The sequence below is a fragment of the Sinohyriopsis cumingii genome, chromosome 12, assembly GCF_028554795.1.
Source record: "Sinohyriopsis cumingii isolate HCF-2022 chromosome 12, ASM2855479v2, whole genome shotgun sequence".
Lineage (NCBI taxonomy): Eukaryota > Metazoa > Mollusca > Bivalvia > Unionida > Unionidae > Sinohyriopsis > Sinohyriopsis cumingii.
This window is the reverse complement of record NC_142972.1, coordinates 53,493,163-53,514,872: the sequence shown is the minus strand read 5'-3', so window position 1 is coordinate 53,514,872 and position 21,710 is coordinate 53,493,163. Positions and strand designations below refer to the sequence as shown.

The 21,710-nt window shown below is 34.5% G+C and overlaps 1 protein-coding gene and 1 long non-coding RNA gene across 3 annotated transcripts; one reads left to right on the top strand and one right to left on the bottom strand.

Moving 5' to 3' along the window:
- Positions 1 to 4,020: 4,020 nt before the first annotated feature.
- Positions 4,021 to 20,930, top strand: LOC149786452 (uncharacterized). Its single transcript, XR_016424922.1, has 3 exons — positions 4,021 to 4,078; positions 9,861 to 9,979; positions 19,581 to 20,930. It is a non-coding gene; the product is annotated as an uncharacterized LOC149786452 (long non-coding RNA).
- On the bottom strand, positions 11,436 to 14,657 carry LOC149786453 (four-jointed box protein 1-like). 2 transcript variants are annotated; one of them, XM_089976902.1, is made up of 2 exons: positions 14,226 to 14,657; positions 11,436 to 13,922 (listed from the first exon to the last, which is right to left on the bottom strand). In XM_089976902.1, exon 2 carries the CDS (start codon positions 13,809 to 13,811, stop codon positions 12,294 to 12,296), a length of 1,518 nt encoding a protein of 505 aa, XP_089833028.1. In that variant the 5' UTR covers positions 13,812 to 13,922; positions 14,226 to 14,657; the 3' UTR covers positions 11,436 to 12,293. The 2 variants fall into 2 exon arrangements, with proteins under 2 accessions (XP_089833028.1, XP_089833029.1); XM_089976903.1 differs by having other exon boundaries at positions 14,251 to 14,657.
- Positions 20,931 to 21,710: the final 780 nt, after the last annotated feature.

Sequence of the window (21,710 nt, the reverse complement as noted above, 5' to 3'; positions counted from 1 at the left end):
ATATGCTGGTGAAACAGCAATCTCCTTTTCAAAGTTACGATCATGTAATATTGGCGCTGAACATATATATTTTAACTGTGTATTGACCATTTGTGTTCTTTTTGCTGCTTTCAAGGCAAAGCAACTGTGATAGTGATCCTGCTTTCTATACACATGTTCTGTATGAGTGTATCGAAGGTTCAATCAATGTTGTTGATATTTCGGAGCCGCTGTTCTAGAAATGTACTCTCTATTTAGAGTCGTGCCAGCAAGAATAGCTTTTTGTAAGATAATATTACCCTAGTCTTACTTGACCAGTGAATATAGATTTTGTATTTTAGTGTTTCCATACAAAAGTGGATTGGTGTAAAAGAACTGTAGTCACCGTAACTCCCATACATATAATAATGACTCGTTTACGCCTAGACACCAGTAAATTTAATCATGTTGTGTATTATATGGAATCGGCGATAATACAAGAGACAAGTAACAATTTCTAGATGGTTGTCACTTCATGGTCCAATTCGAGAGAGGAGCAACACGCGTATTTAATATTGATATATGGCTAATGTTTGTACCTTTTAATGACACACAACGGTGTGTCTATAAATTGAAGTTTAACTACCTACAGCACGAAAATGACAGACACTTTTACTGTCACGAGTTCGAGAAACGCTGTTGAACCGACACAAGTTACTTAAGTATCTAGGAAGTGGAAATTGGAAATAGAAACATAGGTGAATCAAATGAAAGAAAGAAAAAAAGAAAAATTGAAAAGCTGAAAAGGAATAAAAACAAGAAATTATGACAGTTCTGAAATGCTTGTTGACTTTAAAACTGAACACACACACAGATATATATATATATATATATATATATATATATATATATATATATATATATATATATATATATATATATATATATATATATATATATATATATATATATTAAATTCTAACTAGTTAACTTCTATTATTTATATAATCTAGCGCACACATAATTGTGTTACGGAAACCTTAACTACTGAAACACAACTAACTACTACCGTACAAAAACCAAATCACCCTATGTCAACATACCTTACTAATGGAACACTTAATTTACTACTCAAATACACAAATACTATTGAACTCATACACTATACTAAAATGGAGTTGATAAAATAATACAATTATGGTATAACAGCACACAATAATTTGAAATTCCTTTGACACGATAATAATGAAACAACTCTACATTGTGATCAGTTCAGCTGTTTTCGGAGCGATGATGGAGATGTTAACGAGTTCAACCTAAATGCAATATTCTCTGTATCAAAATATGTGTTTACCAGTTTGAATCGGATTAAAGTGTTGTCAGAATTGTTTGAATCGGATTAAAGTGTTGTCAAAATTGTTTGAATCGGATTAAAGTGTTGTCACAATTGTGATCCCAAACAACATTCAGAACATGCTAAATGTTGATTTGAATATTTCAAACACAAAAGACGTACTACAATGTTTCCGGAAAGATGTTGTTTTATATATTGCATTCATTGATGAAAACATTAGAATATTCCAATATCATTCCTAATAGCAAGAAAATGTAAAGTATGCAGTATGGGGAAGGATTATAATTATGTACAAATATATAAATTTACCTTCGACGAAACTCAAAGATCTCCTCAACTTCACAAGGTTAATGCACAACGATTAGTCAGACACAGAGATATCAATTGTGGAAAACAAAGTATGATTCAAAGCAGCACACGATGATTAAGTATATACATTATTTGTTTTGAAATCAGCCATTAGAATGGCAAACCTTAACATCGTCGGAATGACAAATTTTACGTCGGTCTTATACCATTTATACGTTTAAAAATAAATTAAAAAATGCTGCAAAACTAATCAAAATAAAAATATATGCTGTCAGTAGGTATTATTGTTTAAAAGGTCAAAAGACTTATTGTGAAGCGTAGAGTATGCTTTAGACATCTTGATACCGTTTAAATGGCTGACAACGATCAAGAAGGTAAATCCGCTTACTCTAATATTCATTCCTGTTAAACATTCATCTCGTGCTTTCACTTATTTCTATTCAAATATGGAGTACAAACTGTGAAACAAACGTTCGATAACATCGTCTATTTGACCTGTGACCTATGTTCATTATGTTGATATGTATTCTTTGTCGTAAAATTGTTTGTATTCAGCTTTACCTCCACATTGTGTAGACCTCCTAAATAGAATCAATCAAATAATTTTTCTTTGCTTTTTTGTACTTTATTTTACTTTTTCGATGTTCTTTTGACTTTCATTTAAATTCTTAACAATTTAGGAAAGAAACGAAACCTACTATCACAATGATTCTCAAAAGTGCAATCTACTCGTGGAATCACAACACACATAAACACACACGCGCGCGCGCACGCATTAAGATTGATCTCATTTGACTTTATTGTAATTGTGCAGCATCTATCTCGGTAGTGACGTCTCAATAGTTTTATAGTAGGATCGTAAGTAGGCCAATGATCATTTCATGTAAATCATCTCGGTTATAAACTGAAATATGTTTGATCTCACTACACGGATTACTTTTTGTTGGCTAGTAATATTTTTGCCTATATTCATTCCATCATGCTTCCACTGTACCCCTCGTTTACTTGCTCAGATTTCGCGTGCATGTTTATTTAAGTAATCTGGTGCAATTATATGTACCTTTGGCCCTATCACACGTACACATAAATGTGTAATAATCAAACTTTTAAATGTTGAAAAAAGTAGGGTTTCAATCTCGCACGAGTGAAACTGCTTATTAAAGGAACAATTTCAGCATCGTCGTATTTATACCTTCCATCTCTTCTGTTGATTTTCCAGGTGCACAAGTGTAGCATCTTATCAACTCCATTTAATGGAGTAGTCACATTTCAATAGTATTCTTGTACTTCGTCAACTCCATTTAATGGAGCGGTCACATTTCAATAGTATTCTTGTACTTCGTCAACTCCATTTAATGGAGCAGTCACATTTCAATAGTATTCTTGTACTTCGTCAACTCCGTTTAATGGAGCAGTCACATTTCAATAGTATTCTTGTACTTCGTCAACTCCATTTAATGGAGCAGTCACATTTCAATAGTATTATTGTACTTCGGGAATAAGTCAAGTGTTCCAGTAGTAAGGTCTATGAACATGGAGTGTTTTTGTTTCCATGCAGTCGTTGATATGTCTTGCAGTAGAAAGTTTATGAACTTGGAACGTTTTTGTTTCTATGCAGTTGTTGATATGTGTTACAGTAGAAAGGTCTATGAACATGGGATGTTTTTGTTTCTATGCAGACGTTGATACGTGTTACAGTAGGACAGTCTATGAACATGGGATGCTTTTGTTTCTATGCAGTTGTTGATATGTGTTACAGTAGAAAGGTCTTTGAAGTTGGGATCTTTTTGTTTCTATCCAGTTGTTGAGATGTGCTACAGTGTTAAGGTCTATGTTGTTTATACGCAGTTGTTGATATTTGTGTTCCAGTAGGGAGGTTTCAGTTGCACAATAGTTGGTGTTCAAGTGTAGATAAATAATCAGGGTCAGTCAATTGAATTTAAGAGTTTGTCACTTTCGTCATTGCATTTTGTTGTACAAGGCCGATAGGATCGTACTGTTATACACTTAGTGCTTCTGAACTCCTATTATGTATCTACCACGAGATGTAATAAGTTTTCAATAAAAGGAAACGATGCTTCTCAAGTTTCCTTAAAATGAAAAATTTATTCAACGAGTGATATATAAAAGATACAGCGCACATGCTATACATATTTTTTATTTATGTCACATGCAAAAACACATACTTGCCTTTGAACGGAAATTACATTGAAGACAGGCTACTGTGTATTGAAGGAGTGAATGAACCTTTCACATTGTAGCCACTGTGCCCGCTACACAATGTAGTTCTGTACCTTGTGTAGCAATTCACACTCCCCTAAGCAAATTGATTAATTCATATAGATTAAATGAGTATAAGACACGCTTATGATTTAAACACATGGTTAGCTACTTGAAGGCGAAGGTAGGGAAATGAGTGTGGAATAAACACTAAGCGAAACGACGAACCATCAAGAGGTAATTCAAACATTTTAATGTATCTACATTTAATCTAAGACATTATTCTGATGTAGTTAACATCATGAGCGACCATACGATTGTTTTATTTATGATACATCTCTATCTTACCCCTTTCCGTTGGTCGGTTGTATGTACATTTTAACATCATTTGTAGATTCAGATTCATCTTCGCATGACACAGGCAAAAATACACTACGCTCGTTTATTTACTGATTTTAGCCCTTATCTTGCTACGATGGTCAAGAGAGAGAGAGAGAGAGAGAGAGAGAGAGAGAGAGAGAGAGAGAGAGAATGTTGTTTGGTGGTTAAGCGATTATTATATTAACGGCACTATTGTTATTTCAATCCCTGTTTTCCCTTTTGGTCGATTAGTCTGCTGATTGGCCAACCAGCACAGTGGTAGAAGGGGGGAGGGGGGCATAATTCAGACTTTTCATATTTAAAAAAAATCGGTCTTTTAGAACTTATTATGAGTTTAATATATAAAAAACAAGCATTAGATAGGTATAGGTTATTCAAAGAGTACTGAAAAATATTGATTCCAGAGTGCATGTGACAAAAGATATCCGAGCTTGCCAGGGAATCCTACGCCACATGTGCTAGGGCCCAATATTATTCAATACCCTGTCAATAACCTTTTGTTATAGACTTAAGAACAATCATATTAATTCTTCTGCTCTATTAAAGGAATAATACAACTGAAACAATACAATTATTTTGTTCTATTTCATGTTTGCTTATTCTTCAATTTATGAATGAAACCTGGGCTCCATGCATTAATATTCACTATTTTACTACTATGAACGTGCTCTCAGCAGTGAACAGAGCTTAGCTTGTTAAAAATAATAGAATGTTGTGCAGCCAAAGAAAAACAACGAAATATTCATTTGAAAAACAATTGATGAAATGTTTTCTGTGTCATGTGATCTGCATGATTTTATTTGGTGACTCTCAGGCTTTTGAGAGTGGTAACTTATATTTCTGATGGAGTGATTCACAATTCTACGCTGAAGTCCCGCATTTTCACCAACAACCTTCACAAACGTCCACAGGGTATTGTGTCCCATTGGACATGGGTAATACTTTAAAATAAGGATATATATTTATTTTGAAGACGCTGTGTTTCACGATATTCTAAGTAGGGTAAAAAACCCAAAAAACCATGGTATTCAGAGTGAATAAAAGTGCATCGTTTACACGAAAAGGCACGCTTATGCAGCAGATGATTAAAACATTGCCTCTTTCTCTCTCTTATTGTGCTTTTTCTGATTTTATATGACATTTTTCGCGTCACCTGTATTCATTTTTAGATTTCTCTTCTTCAGTCAGTTGACTATATAAATGAAAATGCTCTGGACTCATCTCGAGCAAACTATTAAAAACGTCAAAATTTTGGACGCAGTCAGCGTTCGCTGCCATTTTTATTTCGACGTAGACAAAAACAGCTCTTCGAACGCGGGCACGTGACAACCATATCAGGAAGTGGTTAATATTTTTTACTTAACTCCGGTCAATACCGCTGGGTTAAACTAATGGGACTATCTATGAAGTATATAATAAATTACAGTATCTGTGCCTTGCAACCAAGAAATTTAACATATCGTGTCGACAGGCTATTGCAGCTTTGTATCATTGCTATCACGAACACTGTAGATGAATCCCAAGGAATGAGCACACATACCGTTACGACAAACCAGATTCTTGTACGTTACTCGGTGCAAGTTCAATTTCAAGGATTTTATCAAACCCAGATTAGTTCCTCTCTTTTCCCTTATTGCTGCGTATTGTTTCTCTTATGCATGGCGGATGGGGGGGGGGGGGGGAAGCAGAAATGATTGCGAAGACATTTTATATCATGTAAAGCTAATTTAGAAAACGGGGATTATTAATATTTTTCTTACATCACTAATGATTAATAAGTGTAAATTTGTCATTTATCAATTGAATCGATGGCATACAGCTAAGAAATGTTGATGCGTGGGTATATTAAATTGATTTATACCTACGCCTTAAAAGCCACATTTTTTAATGTATACGATATAAATATAGCATATATGTATAGTATGTACACTTTATCAATGATATACCACGAGATGTATACATTTTTCATTAAAAGTTAATGAGGCTTGCCGAATTTCTTTTTAGTGAACAATTTATACTACAAATGGTATATCAAAAATACATCGACATTATTTACATATATTTTATTTCTGTCACATATTAACACATCTATTTGCATTTCCAAAGCAGTTAAGTTTGACTGCAATGAACTGTGTCTTGACGGAATGAATGGAATGAATGAACTCTACACGACCGTTTCCAGTGTGTCCGCTACAAAATAGTTCTTTACCGTTTGCGAGTAATCGCAGTCCCATTTGCATATGATAATTTGCTTCTTTTTTTGGTTATATTTTCATTCATATTGATTACATAAATATAAGACACACTTATAATTTAAACATGATGGAGGGTTTAAATCAAGAAAGGGGGAGCACTACAACCACAGCATAGTTAAGTACTGGAACACTTGAGCGCGCAGCATATTGAAACGAGTAGGAACTACAAACTAGGCGAAATGATGGAACTAGCAAGAGATAATTCAAACATTTCAATTGTTACAGTAGATCTAAGTCATAATTATGATTTAATTATCATTACTACAGAACATGCAATTGTTTCTATCCTCCATTTCTATCCTTTCCCTTTCCTTGCTTTGTGTTGACTATATTTTGCCGTCATTCATAGGCCCAGAGACATCATCGCATGAAACAGGAGAAACTCCGCCAAGTTCGTTTTTTCGGATTTTCACTGGTAAATTTCTACGATGAGAGAGAGAGAGAGAGAGAGAGAGAGAGAGAGAGAGACATGTGGTGGTGGTGGTAATGGGGAGACCTACAATAAAAGAATTTATTCGTAGCCCATCCCTATGTTTCTTTATTGGTTAATTAGTCTGATGTCTCACTAACTAACAGAGAAAGACGTGGGGAACTGGTAAAGTGGCCTTCGGAAATTTTACTATTAAATAATCTGTTTTCAGACCCTTAATAATAGGTTTAATAAAATAGCAAGAAAGAAATAAAACAAAAATATGCAATATGTGTCTTCCTACTCATCAAAAAATGTAGAGCATAATCATGAAAGGCTATTGAAACTTTTTCAATCTTTGGTATTGAGAACACTGAATTAAAATCAAATAGAACGTGTACACCTAACCTTTACGATGTCGCAGGTTGTTTTAGGTCACTTGGTGCAAGTTCAGTTTTCTTTTTCTATCTCGTTCCACAGATTGTCCTGTATTCTCTCACTTATGCACGAGAGAGAGAGAGAGAGAGAGAGAGAGAGAGAGAGAGAGAGAGAGATCAAATGGATAGAACAAATGATTTCGATGAAGTTGTGTCCCATGTTTAGTTCATGTAGGAGACGGGGATTATTAATATTTTCGTTATTTACTTAATGATTAATCAGTGTAAATTCATCAGGATTTGGATGATATCAAAGCGATATCCTATTGTTGAAACACAGCCTAATGCCGAAACAATTTTTATATATGCATATTAATGCGTCATGGGCGGATCGCAATATAATATACCAATAGTACTGGTGTATCAAATTGCTTTATACCAACACTTTAATTGCCATTTTAATAATGTGTGTGTGTGTGTGTGTGTGTGTGTGTGTGTGTGTGCAAAAAAATATAAGAACAAAACGAAACAATCAACAAGTTAATAAATTTAATAAAATAGAGCGAATGAAAGTAAAGGGAAACGAATGGTTTGGTTTGGTTTGGTGTTTTACGACACAGTAACACAAGTAGGTTATTTAGTATGAAGGCAGTTGGAGTTAAAGTAACTTGCCCAATGACACACCACAGTTGCTGACACAGGCTTGCCCGATTGCAGGCTTCGAACCCGCAGTCACCGAGACAGCCGGCTATCAAACGGGAAATGAAGAAATTCGGAAATAAGACAGATAAAACAATGGTCAATGTCGGTCACGAAAGTGGCCATGGGCAAGACAGTCAAAGATGAATCACAACGAAATTATCAAAACGGGATAGAACAACATCATGTGTACAGACTGGCGATATTGTGTTATAGCACCTGAACAATAGAACAACATCGTGTGTACAGACTGGCGATATTGTGTTATAGCACCTGAACAATTGAACAACATCGTGTGTACAGACTGGCGATATTGTGTTATAGCACCTGAACAATTGAACAACATCGTGTGTACAGACTGGCGATATTGTGTTATAGCACCTGAACAATAGAACAACATCGTGTGTACAGACTGGCGATATTGTGTTATAGCACCTGAACAATAGAACAACATCGTGTGTACAGACTGGCGATATTGTGTTATAGCACCTGAAAAAAATACAGAGAGATAAATAACTGAACAAACCTCCAGCAGTTTGGATAGAAACAACCGGTAACTAATGAACAGCATACAGTAAAAGATTATGTTGATAGGGCTTCAGCTTGTAATATTGCGGAATTAAAAGATGGACTTATTAAAAAGTGTGAGTCCATGCACGGCGAAAGCAACAATTGCCAGCTTTTAAATTACCTGAGACGTTGTATAATAAATGGTAATGAAACGTTTCAAAAACGTGAACACAGTAAATTAAACTGTGTCCCTATATGTAGTTTTCAGCTTTAATGTTCTGATGTTTTATTTTTGTTTGTAACGTTTACTCGGGACATTTCCACCAACTTTTCGTAAATGTCACATCTTAAGTCGATGATCAGATACAAGTTGTAATCATTTTAATATTCTCGAACACAACTCAGTCTATAATTAACGCTTGACTATATACCTCATGTGGAATAAATGAACATAACATGCCATTTTTGACTGAAATGCATTACTTTGTATATTATTGCACGTTGAAACATTTTCATAGCGTAGAACGAGACGAGTATTCACAGACTGGTAGACTGCGTGCTGTTTTGTATCCGCTAAAGATCTATTATGCAAGGGGCCTTAATATAGAACTTATAAAAGCCCAAATAGTTTTTCTGTTGATCGCAATGTAAAATATTTGCATATGAAGTTTTTAATTTATTAATAAGAAGGAATTTTGTAGTATGCTGCACACTAAAACGAGTTACTATGAAAAAAGACGTATATTAAATCTGCATTAATTACTGGCAGAGAAAAAAAAATGTACACTCCATCAGAAACGTAAGTTACAACTCTCAAAAGCCTGAAAGCTACCAAATACAATCATGCAGATCACATGGCACAGAAAACATTTCATTAATTGTTTTTCATATATATATATATTTCGACCATCCCCATCTGATATCCCTAACACTTTTCTCATTATTATTGTACAGCAATATCAGAAATGAAATATGTATGTGGTTTAACGGTACAACCCTTGTTATATTAGCACCGATTACTATTTAAGTTCTAAAAGCATACAAGGTAAAATTGATAAAGCACTACCAATGAAAAAGCCAAGTACGTACGCTTACAAGGTAAAAAAAAATTGAAAATGATGTTAAAATGCTAACATCCTAAATTAAATAGTTTGAGAAATTCATTGGCAGACAGGACTAAGATGTCTGTCCGTGGTAATTCATTGGCAGACAGTATTAAGATGTCTGTTCGTGGTAGGAATTAACTTGTGAATACGGATAGGAAATGTTACAATTTTGGTAACGCAGTTTTTGGTAGGCAGTTGGCGCCGATATGATTACACTGGAGTTTTTGGGAGACAGTTGGGGCTGATATGATTACATTTTTAATGTTAGTTTTCGTTTTATAGAAAAAGAAAACATACTATTCCATAAAACCTGTGGTGTCTGCCTGAAAGAAGACTCCTTTTGTATCAATGTGGCATGATCGCAGTGGTATTTCGTCTGCTATATGGATTCAATCAAGCAGGTAAAAGAATATGTCAAGAAATGTTAATGCGCATTGATTTGCAAGATTTCTCACGGTAAGACGTCTGCTTTTATTTCACTTCCGGTGTATCTAAGATGCTGGCCAGTTATCTCACTAATTTTATCCGAGGTAAACAATAATTTAGCAATGACAAACGCATTAGTTACAGTGGCACTTGTTGTGATGGAGGCGGTGGTGGTGAGTAGACGCGCAAGAGGGAGAGGGCTGAGGATACGAAGAAGTCGAATGAATAAAAAACAGGGAAGGTAAAGAAAAAGAGATTTAGCCTTTAAACAAATAGTCTTGGATAATATAATACCTGATTATTAAGGACACATAAATTCTTCATTTAGCTGAAAACTCATCTAATGCGAAATAGTATGTGGTATAAGCGGAACATAGCAATACTGCATGTGGGATTAAGCAATTCCTTTGCAATAGGTAATATTACAGATAATGATTATAGGTGTCGATGCCCGAATTGCCATCAATTTTATCACCCATTTCAAGGGATAAATATGCAAGACATTCGGTCATATAATGTGGTATATATCACAGTGAGTCCCCTCAGGTCATTGATGTATCGTCAATGTTCAATCACGTCACAACTGCAACTGACCACATCCTGTACGGAAGTCCCCATCTCCAATAGTAAAGACGTCGTTGTGCCCTTTTATAGGTACGTGCGTGGGATATAGTGATGGCAGGTCAGCGTAGTCATTTATGCAATATTTACTGATAGTTTATATTAATAACCTCTAACTACCAATGACATTACCTTTTATCACCAGCAGGAACGAAGACATAGTTTTATGAATTTAGATATGCATTTCACTGGAGTTCCTAAAATTGTTCACGCTAAGCACAAAATTACCATTATTACTACCTAAATGATTGCAATGAAGCCGTGGGAAAACATCGTCATTAATCATTCGAAACAAGTTATATATATATATATATATATATATATATATATATATATATATATATATATATATATATATATATATATATATATATATATCAAAATACATACATACAAGTGTTTTTGTTTCCTTCATTAAAGCGCATCTATTGTGTCTTTTGATTTTATATAACTACAGTGAAATATTGATTGTCCTTTCGCTGAATACATCAGAAAAATGTGTTTAACTTAGTCTATAAGTCATAAAATTAGTGTCAGATTCGCATATAATTACAACAGTACAATCATTCAGATACTAAATCTTATAATGGTTACGTAATAACATTATGATCTGTGAATGGATAAAATGCAAGAGAAGAAAGCAGAATTTTTGTTTCACGCATGAATTCTTGCAAATTTTAGATATCGGAAACATAATTTCATTCCTCTGGCAAATAAATAAATAAACTATGATAATAAATAAATAAATAATAGTAAAAAGAGAATGAAAAAATATAATCTTTCACTAGGTGCACAGAACAAGAATAAATATAAGCGATAAATAATATCTTTATTTATGTCTCGATGTTTAGGCTCTGTCTCTATTCACATTTGTATTTCTATATCAGAGAGAGAGAGAGAGAGAGAGAGAGAGAGAGAGAGAGAGAGACAGAGAGAGAAAGAGAGTTGACAGATTTTTAAAAAAAATCTTCTGTAACTCCATGTATGGTTTTAAGATAAAGTTGAATGATTGTTACGTTTGCCAAACACTTGAGTGTTATAACTTCATGTGTCGCTTGAAGATAAATTTGTATGATTGTTACGTTTGCCAAACACTGGAGTGCTTAATAGACATAAGCAGCGATAATGCGGTCGTCTTTGTATAGTGACATTTGGGTTACTTACATTGTCAAAACTTTTGTGTTTATGGCACATTTTATTAAAGGAATTACATCCATCCAAACTTCTTTACCTGTGCCGCTTGCTGCGTGCATTGAACGGCGACTCAGTGACCGTACAACCAAAGGAGAAGATCAGAGAGATATCTTTCAAAACCTAAATTCCAACCAACTCGGCATTTCACAGATAAAACTAATAAACTAAGATTAAATTAGATGGATAGGAACATGGTCCCTGTAATTTAATACATACATACATGAATCACATTTAGTACAACAGCTCAACTCAGTGCCCTCCAAAGTAATTTTTGAAGTGCGTTATTTACTTTTAAATTGATTCCAAGTACAACATGTCAGAGGGTCTTATCTCGTTTAATGAGACTTAAGAAATCAAATCTTCACTTCAAACAATGACAATACGATAAAGTTACCAGTGCTTTTAACATATAAAAATTGAATTCCATTGGTAATAAAACAAATGTGATAATGTCACAATAGTATAAATGATAAATCAATTAAAAGAAATCAATCTGCATTTTTGAATTTGTTGAAAGACGTCTAGTAACCTTTGATTTAATATTTTTATATTTTTGTTCGGAATTTTGGGAATGTATTTATTTATGGGTTCGTTTTCCTCGAACAGTGTCTGTAATTCATGTCCCACAGAGCCTGAATTCACCAGTCTCTCAATATTATCTGCCGTACTTTTCCTGAAAACACAGAGTGAATCTAATAATACTTGATGAAAAGGTGCATATTTGTCTAACAACCTGTATCCATGAAATAGTCCGGATTCATTGTCAAGAAAGACTAGATGACCATCAGAACTTTTCTCCAGGTTATGAGCGGGTCTGTTCATCATCTGGTCATTCCATTGTTTGTTGAACATGTTGTTGACCACTCTGTCCAAATTGGCTGTTAGATAATCAAATATTATCAAATCAGACCACTGCAAAAGTTCACAAAGCTCTGATTTGGTTTTTTGTCTAAGATAGTTTAAATCCGGTTGTAAACGTTTGTCATTATAGTTCCTGAACTCGTGTGGAATATATGCTGGGCTAAGTCCGTCAATCCACTGAGCGAAGATGACTGGTTTTTCGTCAACCCACTGGGAATGCATCACTTGTGGGTGAACCATCTCCCATCGCGCTCTTTTCTGGTTGACGAGTTGTAGTGTTAACGGAGGCACATTGGACATGCCCAACACTTTACTAAGATAATAGGAATACATTTCACCCTGAATTTGGTCTATATTAAGTCTGTACCTGGCACATGTTTTACTGGCATCATGGAATGTCAACAATCGGTTTTGCATGCGCCCGCATCCTTCCTCTACTTTAACTATTTTTTCATTTCTTGCCTTCACGTTCCATATTTCATAATCTTTTATTGAGAAGCCAGTGGGGCACATATTTTCTACAGAGGGCGCCCAAAATATACTATCAAGGATGATATCGTCTACTGCAAGTCGCTGGGCAGATTCGTTATTACTGAAGGCTTGAAAACTTGGATCGTCTTTTCTTTGCACCAAAACAATCTCAATAGCCGATTTATTTTGTGCATTGTGTGTATTTTTGTTTAAATGTATCCTATTTCCTCGACTTTTTGGTAAATTGTTATCGTGTTTATACTCGCTGATCGTGTCATTGTATACTAGTTTATTTTGTACGGAATCGACAAACACTAGCGACTCTGATTGTTTTATGGGAATCCGATGTATGCGAGCTACATCTTCAGATTTGCGTCTAATATTCACTTGAGTCCTTGTATCTTCATTATTTAGATCAGGTGATGATAAAGAAGCTTGATCCTGCACAAAAATTAACTCCTGATTCAGTGATTCTCTTTGTTCGGATTCTTGCCAACCACTTTCGATTAGCTGCGGGCTTCTTTGAAACCGCGGGATTCCGGCTGAGTTCCTATCCGATGTCGCAGGCAAGGATGATACAGGCAAATAGACCAAAAGGTTGAGGAACACCCCCAAAGCAAAATGTAACCCCATAATCAGTAAAACAGCAAATAACTTCATCACATTCCAGCTGTACACCTCAGTCTTGAATGACGATGAAATTGTCCAAGAGAAGAATCAATTAAAGAAATTATCGGTGAATATACATCCGGGTGAGTGAGATTCCAGAATCTGCTGAATCAAAGAAACGTAAATCAATAACCAGCATAATACAAAATAAATTAGAAACTGAAAAAAATAAACTAGCTCGCATATATAATTAACACGCAGGTCAATCAAGTCAGACTCACAAATACATCTGCAAAACTATTTTGCATACGTTAACTTATCAAATGGGATTCGCGCGATCTATCCCTTTTGCGTAATGTATAAGTATTTCCAGTCGTCAAATTATTCCTCTTGCAACTTATATCTACACATCAGTTATTACATCTCGTTGGTGTGTGACATTTATAAACGAATCATTCAATTTACCTTGATAATGTTTTCATTTATTCACCTGATTGCACTGTGCACGAGTAACATAATTCTTTGATCAGCTTCCCCCAAGAAACACCACAAATTTCACTCGCCACAGACATAATTCCTATAAATCACTTCATTAAATCCGAGTTCGAATTTCTTCATGTTCGCTTTGAATCCATCAAATCTTCATCACATCATCCGTTAGTCAAGGTGAGGTTCGATTCAGCATAGCGTCATCTGGTATGCAATAGTAAGAATGACGTCTAGTTCTGCATAAGCCTCTGTATCCGCCCTCAAGTCGTTCACATTTATGTCGATACGTTTCTTATCTTCATAGGACTGATAATTGACTTTTGAATAAACCCGTCACCTCTTTACTCGTGTCTGCTACTGCTAAATATAAAACACATGTATATGGTTCTTTTGCTATCAGATAGATCATTTATGTTAAACGTGCTGTCATTCATCATTGTTAACCGAAATTGTCGTTTGTTGTATTGAAGGAAGATTCTAAGTATATCAATTTCAACGGGGCTGCGCATGTGCCGAAGGTTTGGGGCGTAACAAAGCTATATTAATTGAACAAGGGATGACAGTCTTGGTGGGATTGTCAAGCTTAAATCTTTACGATGTGAAAAAAGAATAGGCGACCGTATTTTACCCCAGGAGGGAACCTTCTATGTATTGTCAGCCTGAATAAGTCAGTATCATTAGAGATCAATAAAATATGAAGAACAGATGTCGATTCAAATGATTTGGTTATTTGGATTCATTTTCGTGTGAGGCGTAAGATTTTTTGTCAAATAAAATACTGAGGTGGATTCAAATCATAATATGGAAGCAGGTAAACTGTGCACTGAGTCAATGGCGTGGAGACTGCATAGGTAATTTACTGACCAAGTTAAATAAGATGCTGTAATAAACAAAACTACAAACGATTCGCGATACGCCCAAACGAAGAACATGAGCGTGGAAATTTGCGGATATGTGCACACAGAAGGTCTTCGTCATATTATGGCAAATGCATATAAATTTGTAACTCGATGTCACTGCCCATTGCACCATGGCTAATAACTTCGATTATCAATACACACAGATGTCTGCCAGATATGGTAGAACAAGATATATCAATTATATCATCCACGTCAACATTCGTATCCAGAAATATGAATAACGTAACTTGAAAGAAAATAATGTATTTTTCAAAAATAAGTAAATTATATTATATTATTTTCTTAAATTTCATATTTCTTAACAATACAAATCAAATTATTACTTTTCCATTAGACTTTTACAACATGTTAGATATAGGATCGCACTGTTCTCAAAATGGTTCAATATCGGCTGTATTATGAAGTCTGAAAATACATTCCTATGTTTATTGAAACTAGAGTTCTATTTTAAATAGCAGCAATGACGCGATAATGCAATCAATTACTTGGTCGTCAATATAAAATGATGTTGTATATTTATGCTACATTATACAAATGTCAACATTATTCAGCGACGTTTCGTCTACATGATTGATTATCATTCATATGTCTAATCAACTTGTATATGGGGCAAAATATTATGTTCGGAGTTGTGCACTATCTGTCTTATCTAACGCAATCAGACTTTTAAAGATAAACTATTTCCTAGCAGTCAAACTAGAGGAAAACAAATTAGTTTCAGATCAGATTGTCCGTATTGTCTATATATATATATATATATATATATATATATATATATATATATATATATATATATATATATATATATATATGTATAATCGTTGCATCTAATGACATAGTATGGTATTCTAAGTTAAGTCTTCTTGTCCTATTTCACAACGGCCTGATAAATATATTGGTATTACCATTTCATGGCCTGGTGAAAATGAAACCTGATGATGGATTGTAATACAAAACTCTGAGGTAAATATGTTGAATGAGATAGAATAAACAAGCATTATATGACGGTAGTATGGAATTTAAGCATGAGTCATTTTTAGCAGCAAAATCCGCCAAAGATATCGACTATGCCTTCAGAACCACTGCACCCCACACTCAGATTGCTTCCAACCCGTTTACCTGTAAAATGTTTTACTTTATATTTTAATGGAATCTATTGGCATGCGAATAAATAGTATTTGCGTGCCATGCTTTCTTAACGTATTCCTGTTTAAAACATGAATAAAGTCAAAAACATAGATCATATTTTTAACTTCTAGATCAACACAACGGTGTTTGCAGAGTTCGTGTGCGCTGTCCAGTAGACAGAGTGACCCAATTGTCATTAAACTCGTGTTTTCGTACATCAGAAAAGGTTGCTTCATTGCTCTGGATAATTCATTATCATTAGTAATTTCCCATCCTCAGAGCATAACTATCTGAAGAGGTCGAAATTTCGGCTATATCACACTGCCTTCATCACGTGACCGTTATAAGTCACGTGATCAACATTAGTCGCTTATGAAAACAGTGTGATATTGCCGAACACTTCAAACTCTTAAGCTGTTTATGCTCCGAGCATGGGAAATTACTAATGACAATGTTGGCATGATCCATCATGTAGTTTTGACACAGTCGGCATTGATTGTAAAACTCTGAAGTAATTCGCATTACAATGAGGTGAATTATAACGTTTTGCTTGTGCATCGCTTATCACACGTCTAACAAAATCTAAAATTTATTTTAGTCTAAGATTTCATGTCATTCATGTCATCAACACATTTAAAAGGTGCCTTGTATTGAAATCTGAATTAATTTTGGCACAGTTCTTCTGATAACATCGATAATTGTTTCTTCATGATGAGATCGTCAAACGAACAAAAGCTAGTCTTCAGCCTTGTAGACAATATTAAGAAGGGTTACATTATATCAAAAGGAAAAATATTTTTCAGGAAAATAAAACAATATCAAAATTGAATTTAAATCAGGTGTTATTAATTTTTATAATAAAAAATTGATGTCACTAAAGCCTGACATATGGCTCACGCTGACGTAATGCGTTCAATCGATCAGTGTAATCAGTACTTTTTATGAGTTGAAAAGTCGACACGATTTAGAAACTAAAAAAACAAAAAAAACAACAAAAAAAAAAGAAACAAAAAACAATCATGACCTCGATAACAAATATATTTTTGCATTGTTTTTCCTAGCATGTTGCCTATTGTGTAACCTATTCAACATTGTTAGGAATGCGGACAAAAAAGCACCCACCAACAACGACTTCTTTGTATTGATTCTTGACATACCGTTATCCGTACGTATCGCACCTCTGACATGGGTTACCGATTTCATAGCAAGCAAATGATATTTTGCATGTTTCTTAGATAGCAAATGAGACTGTATGCACACGTCATTAATTTTAAGAAAATGTTCGATGATAGAGTGCTTACAAAATGAAGTTTCTAGAATACGGGATTGGGTAGGATCGAAGTTCGTTTGCCTGTTCTTGACTCATTATAACACTCGCACCTTCACTGTAAGGGTAGCACTTCCAGATTGAACTTGACTGTCAGAACACTCATATTTCTTTATAAAAGAAAATTCACTAGTATTTCCCTACAGCATTATGATCTAGATGCACTAAAAAGAGTAGACAAATAACTGTTTGTTTTTGTGCGAACATAAATAGTGGAGCAAAACTCTTATGTAATATATTAAACAAGTTTACAGAGATGGTATGTAAATATTTCTTGAGTTTAAGATAAAAGAAGCAATCTCACTTTCAAGATAGAACGTGTATTTCTTTAAAAATATTTATAGTTGTGTGACAAAACAAGTCAAGAGAATGAATGTTGATTTGTCGACTTCAAGCATCAGAAAATGTCTTTCAGTGTTCCAGAAAAGACGAAGATTTACACCTTGCATTCATTGATTATGCAATCCAGATAAGATGCATCAGTGCCAAAGGCAATATTCTTAAAATAAATAGCACGGTACGAAAAAAGATATGATTACGTTATATATATATATATGGTCCATCTGCACCGATTGGACAAGTCTGCACCGATTGGACAAGTCTGCACCGATTGGACAAGACTGCACCGATTGGACAAGTCTGCACCGATTGGACAAGACTGCACCGATTGGACAAGTCTGCACCGATTGGACAAGACTGAGATCGCATGGTTGGGAATCAGAGATAGAAAGTACGGGAAACAGAGTGAGATTTGAAACATGGTGACTCAAAACATGAAGTAGCCGTTTTTTGAATTAGTCATATGAATGACAGTATCTGCCGTATCTGAAACCTTGGATCATTTTGAAAAGACTGAGGAAATGCTGCAAATTGCTAAAATAAAAGTCCATGTTTTAGACAGTCAGATATAAGCTGCATGCGTTTAGTGCATACTCGTAATATCAAAACACTTTTATGGCGTAGACTGACCCTCACTTTATTCCGTTATCATAGTAGTTATGCATACATACATACATACATCCACCCATGCATGCATGCATGCATGCATACATACATACATACAGGCATACATACATACATACATACATACATACATGCATGCATACATACATACATACATACATACATACATACAGGCATACATACATACATACATACACACACATATACATACATACATGCATGCATACATACATACATACATACATACATACATACACACACATATACATACATACATGCATGCATACATACATACATACATACACACACACACACACACACACACACACATATATATATATATATATATATATATATATATATATATATATATATATATATATATATATATATATATATATATATATATATATATATATATATATATATATATATATATATATGTATATCGTTAAAACTGGTTACAGCCCTAGTGTTTAACTTTACCACCGGTTACAATTTGCATTTTTGGTCTCAGTTGTAGTTATTTCATCTTCACGAGTATTATTTGTGTCTAAATGCTGCAATTTTAGATTTTAATTTCTTTACGTATAAAAGTGCCTTATAATCGCCGTCCCATGGCCGACCAAAAATGTTTTGACATTTCATTACCTTTTAATAGCACAGCTATCAAATTAGAAACCTAAGTCTCAAACTGTACTGAGAAATTACACAAATATTGCGGTTTATTGTTACATTGATTAATGAGCTGTTGGTTATATACAATTAGAAATATAGAATGGCAGAAGCTGGTAGACATATTACTGCATGCTTTGCTACCTAAAGCCCGTTTCCAAAAGAAAAGCATTTACAATCGAATAAAACTATACCACAATGACTAGGGAATTTAAAGCTTGTTTTATATCAAGCCTTAATGTAAATTAACCGACCGTATGATACTTTTTGGTGGAATGTCTTTTATACTGACTAATATCACGACATTATTGATTACAGAATGTATTGTGTGCCCATCATGCTGTATTGTTCTTTGCGGGGCTTTGCATGCTTGGATGAATACCAGCAGAGTGAGGCAGTATGTCATCAGCCAAAGGTATTGTGTGCGTGATACTCAATACATGGTACAAATATGATGCACAAGATCCAACTTCAACGTGCACTGAGGTGTAAATTAAGGGAGAACGAGATAATTACAGGAGAACTAACCAGTGAACATTTCTAAATTCGTTATGGAACATTATCTAATCTCATTAATCGGAATATACTTTAACATAAACGAGAGAAATGTCTTTGTGACAGCATCAGTGCTTCTGAACAATTGCTGATGAGAATTGCTACTCTGTAAAAAATAATTAAGTGGTTATATACTATGATATTTTCGTTGCCTTTGCAGTTTTCATCTATCATGTGACATTTGTGGCCATTATCGGGCGAAATAGTTTGTGAAATATGAGATACTGAAATTACTGAGAGAGAACGAGAGACAGAGACAGATGCAGAGAGAGAGAGAGAGAGAGAGAGAGAGAGAGAGAGAGAGAGAGAGAGAGAGATGTAATTTGTAGCTAAGTCATGACCACTGAATTAAACTGAAATTCAAAACATTGTTTCAGTCGTAAGAAGGTAAATCTGTGTCAAACGGTTATTGTAATAAGTCATTTTCTCTAACAGAAAATGAAGTGTAAAGGAGACATAGCTGTGCTGCAAAAGCTACAAAATGACTGCGAAAAACACAATGTGCTTTTCATATTTTCATCAATCTGATCCATAGATCACCCCTCTCCAAATCCATTTTGTATACATAATTACAGACATAATTAGGGGCCTCGAGTGGCCGAGTGGTCTAAAGCGCTCACCGTTCCGGATCACTGCCATCTCACCTCTGTCTGCGTTGGTTCGAGTGTCAGGCTCGGCTAACGTGGGTAAGTGAGAAAGTCTGCCAGTAGCTTCTCGTGGGTCGGTGGTTCTTCCCGGGGTTTTCCAGGATTCTTCCTCCACCAGTTATACTGGCCGCCATGTATAGCCTATCTTGTGCTGAACAATGGCGCTAAACCTCACAACAACAACAACAACAGACATAATTCTAAAAAAATCACCTTTAATGGATTCTATTGTTATGTATGTTTAACTTATACTGTTTGTTGGCTTTTCTCAATGATTATGTGTTAATATATATTTGTATTTTGATATATTTGTATTTTGTAATTGACCTTTGTCCAAAATCAAGTTAATGGTGCAACTGACTAATGACATTTATTTTGTAAAAAACATAATACATAGCTAATATGTCTCTATGATTAGAGTCTAATATTCAGATCATTGTATTGTCATCTGAGAGTAGGAAATTAGTTTTTTCCACATGGAAACTCCTGATCTTCTTGACAAATTTTTAGCGTTTTAGCAAGAAAATGACCTACGTCCTGGAACTATTATTGTGTCTTAGCTTTTAATAACAATGTTATTTACTTCAAAAGCACGTATTCCTCCCTTAACATCCGAATTGTCAGTCTTATTGTTGTCTTCAGGTTTTAATTTTTAAGGATTTTTAAAATTATTCACTGGAATTAAAAAGTGCTCATACTTCTTCGACTATATCATTATTTTGGAATTATTGAGAATTTATTCAAAGACCTTTTGGACTAAATTATTGTATTAGATCAAAACTATTTACCCATTCCATGCCATTGGCACATTATCACATTTATTTGGAACATCACCATTGGAATTCAATTGGAACTCTATACATTTGGACTTGTGATATAACCTTTAGGAGTATTCAAGATTCAATTCACAATATTGTAAATTCTTTTTCAACTGTTCATTTTGTATTCTGTGGAAATAAATTATTTGCGGAATTTTAGAAAACTTGTTAGTTATTGCTCTTTTCTGTTACTTAGTTTAAGATTTATAATTTACCTCTTGGCCATGGGTGGTATCTGTCATTATGACCTATAATGAATCCTTCGGCAACGGGTGGCATCTGTCAAACTGTAATGGAACCCTTGGCCATGGGTCCATCTGTCAATAAGCTATCGGATAAGGGACATTCCCATGAACCTCTAAACAATTTCAAAGTCCGCAAGGCTTGAAACGAACCCAATGGCCAGACACGAACTTGCTCAACCGAAT

Excerpts from the sequence above, each read along its gene's own strand:
- LOC149786453 (XM_089976902.1), bottom strand. The coding sequence starts at position 13,811 with ATGAAGTTATTTGCTGTTTTACTGATTATGGGGTTACATTTTGCTTTG.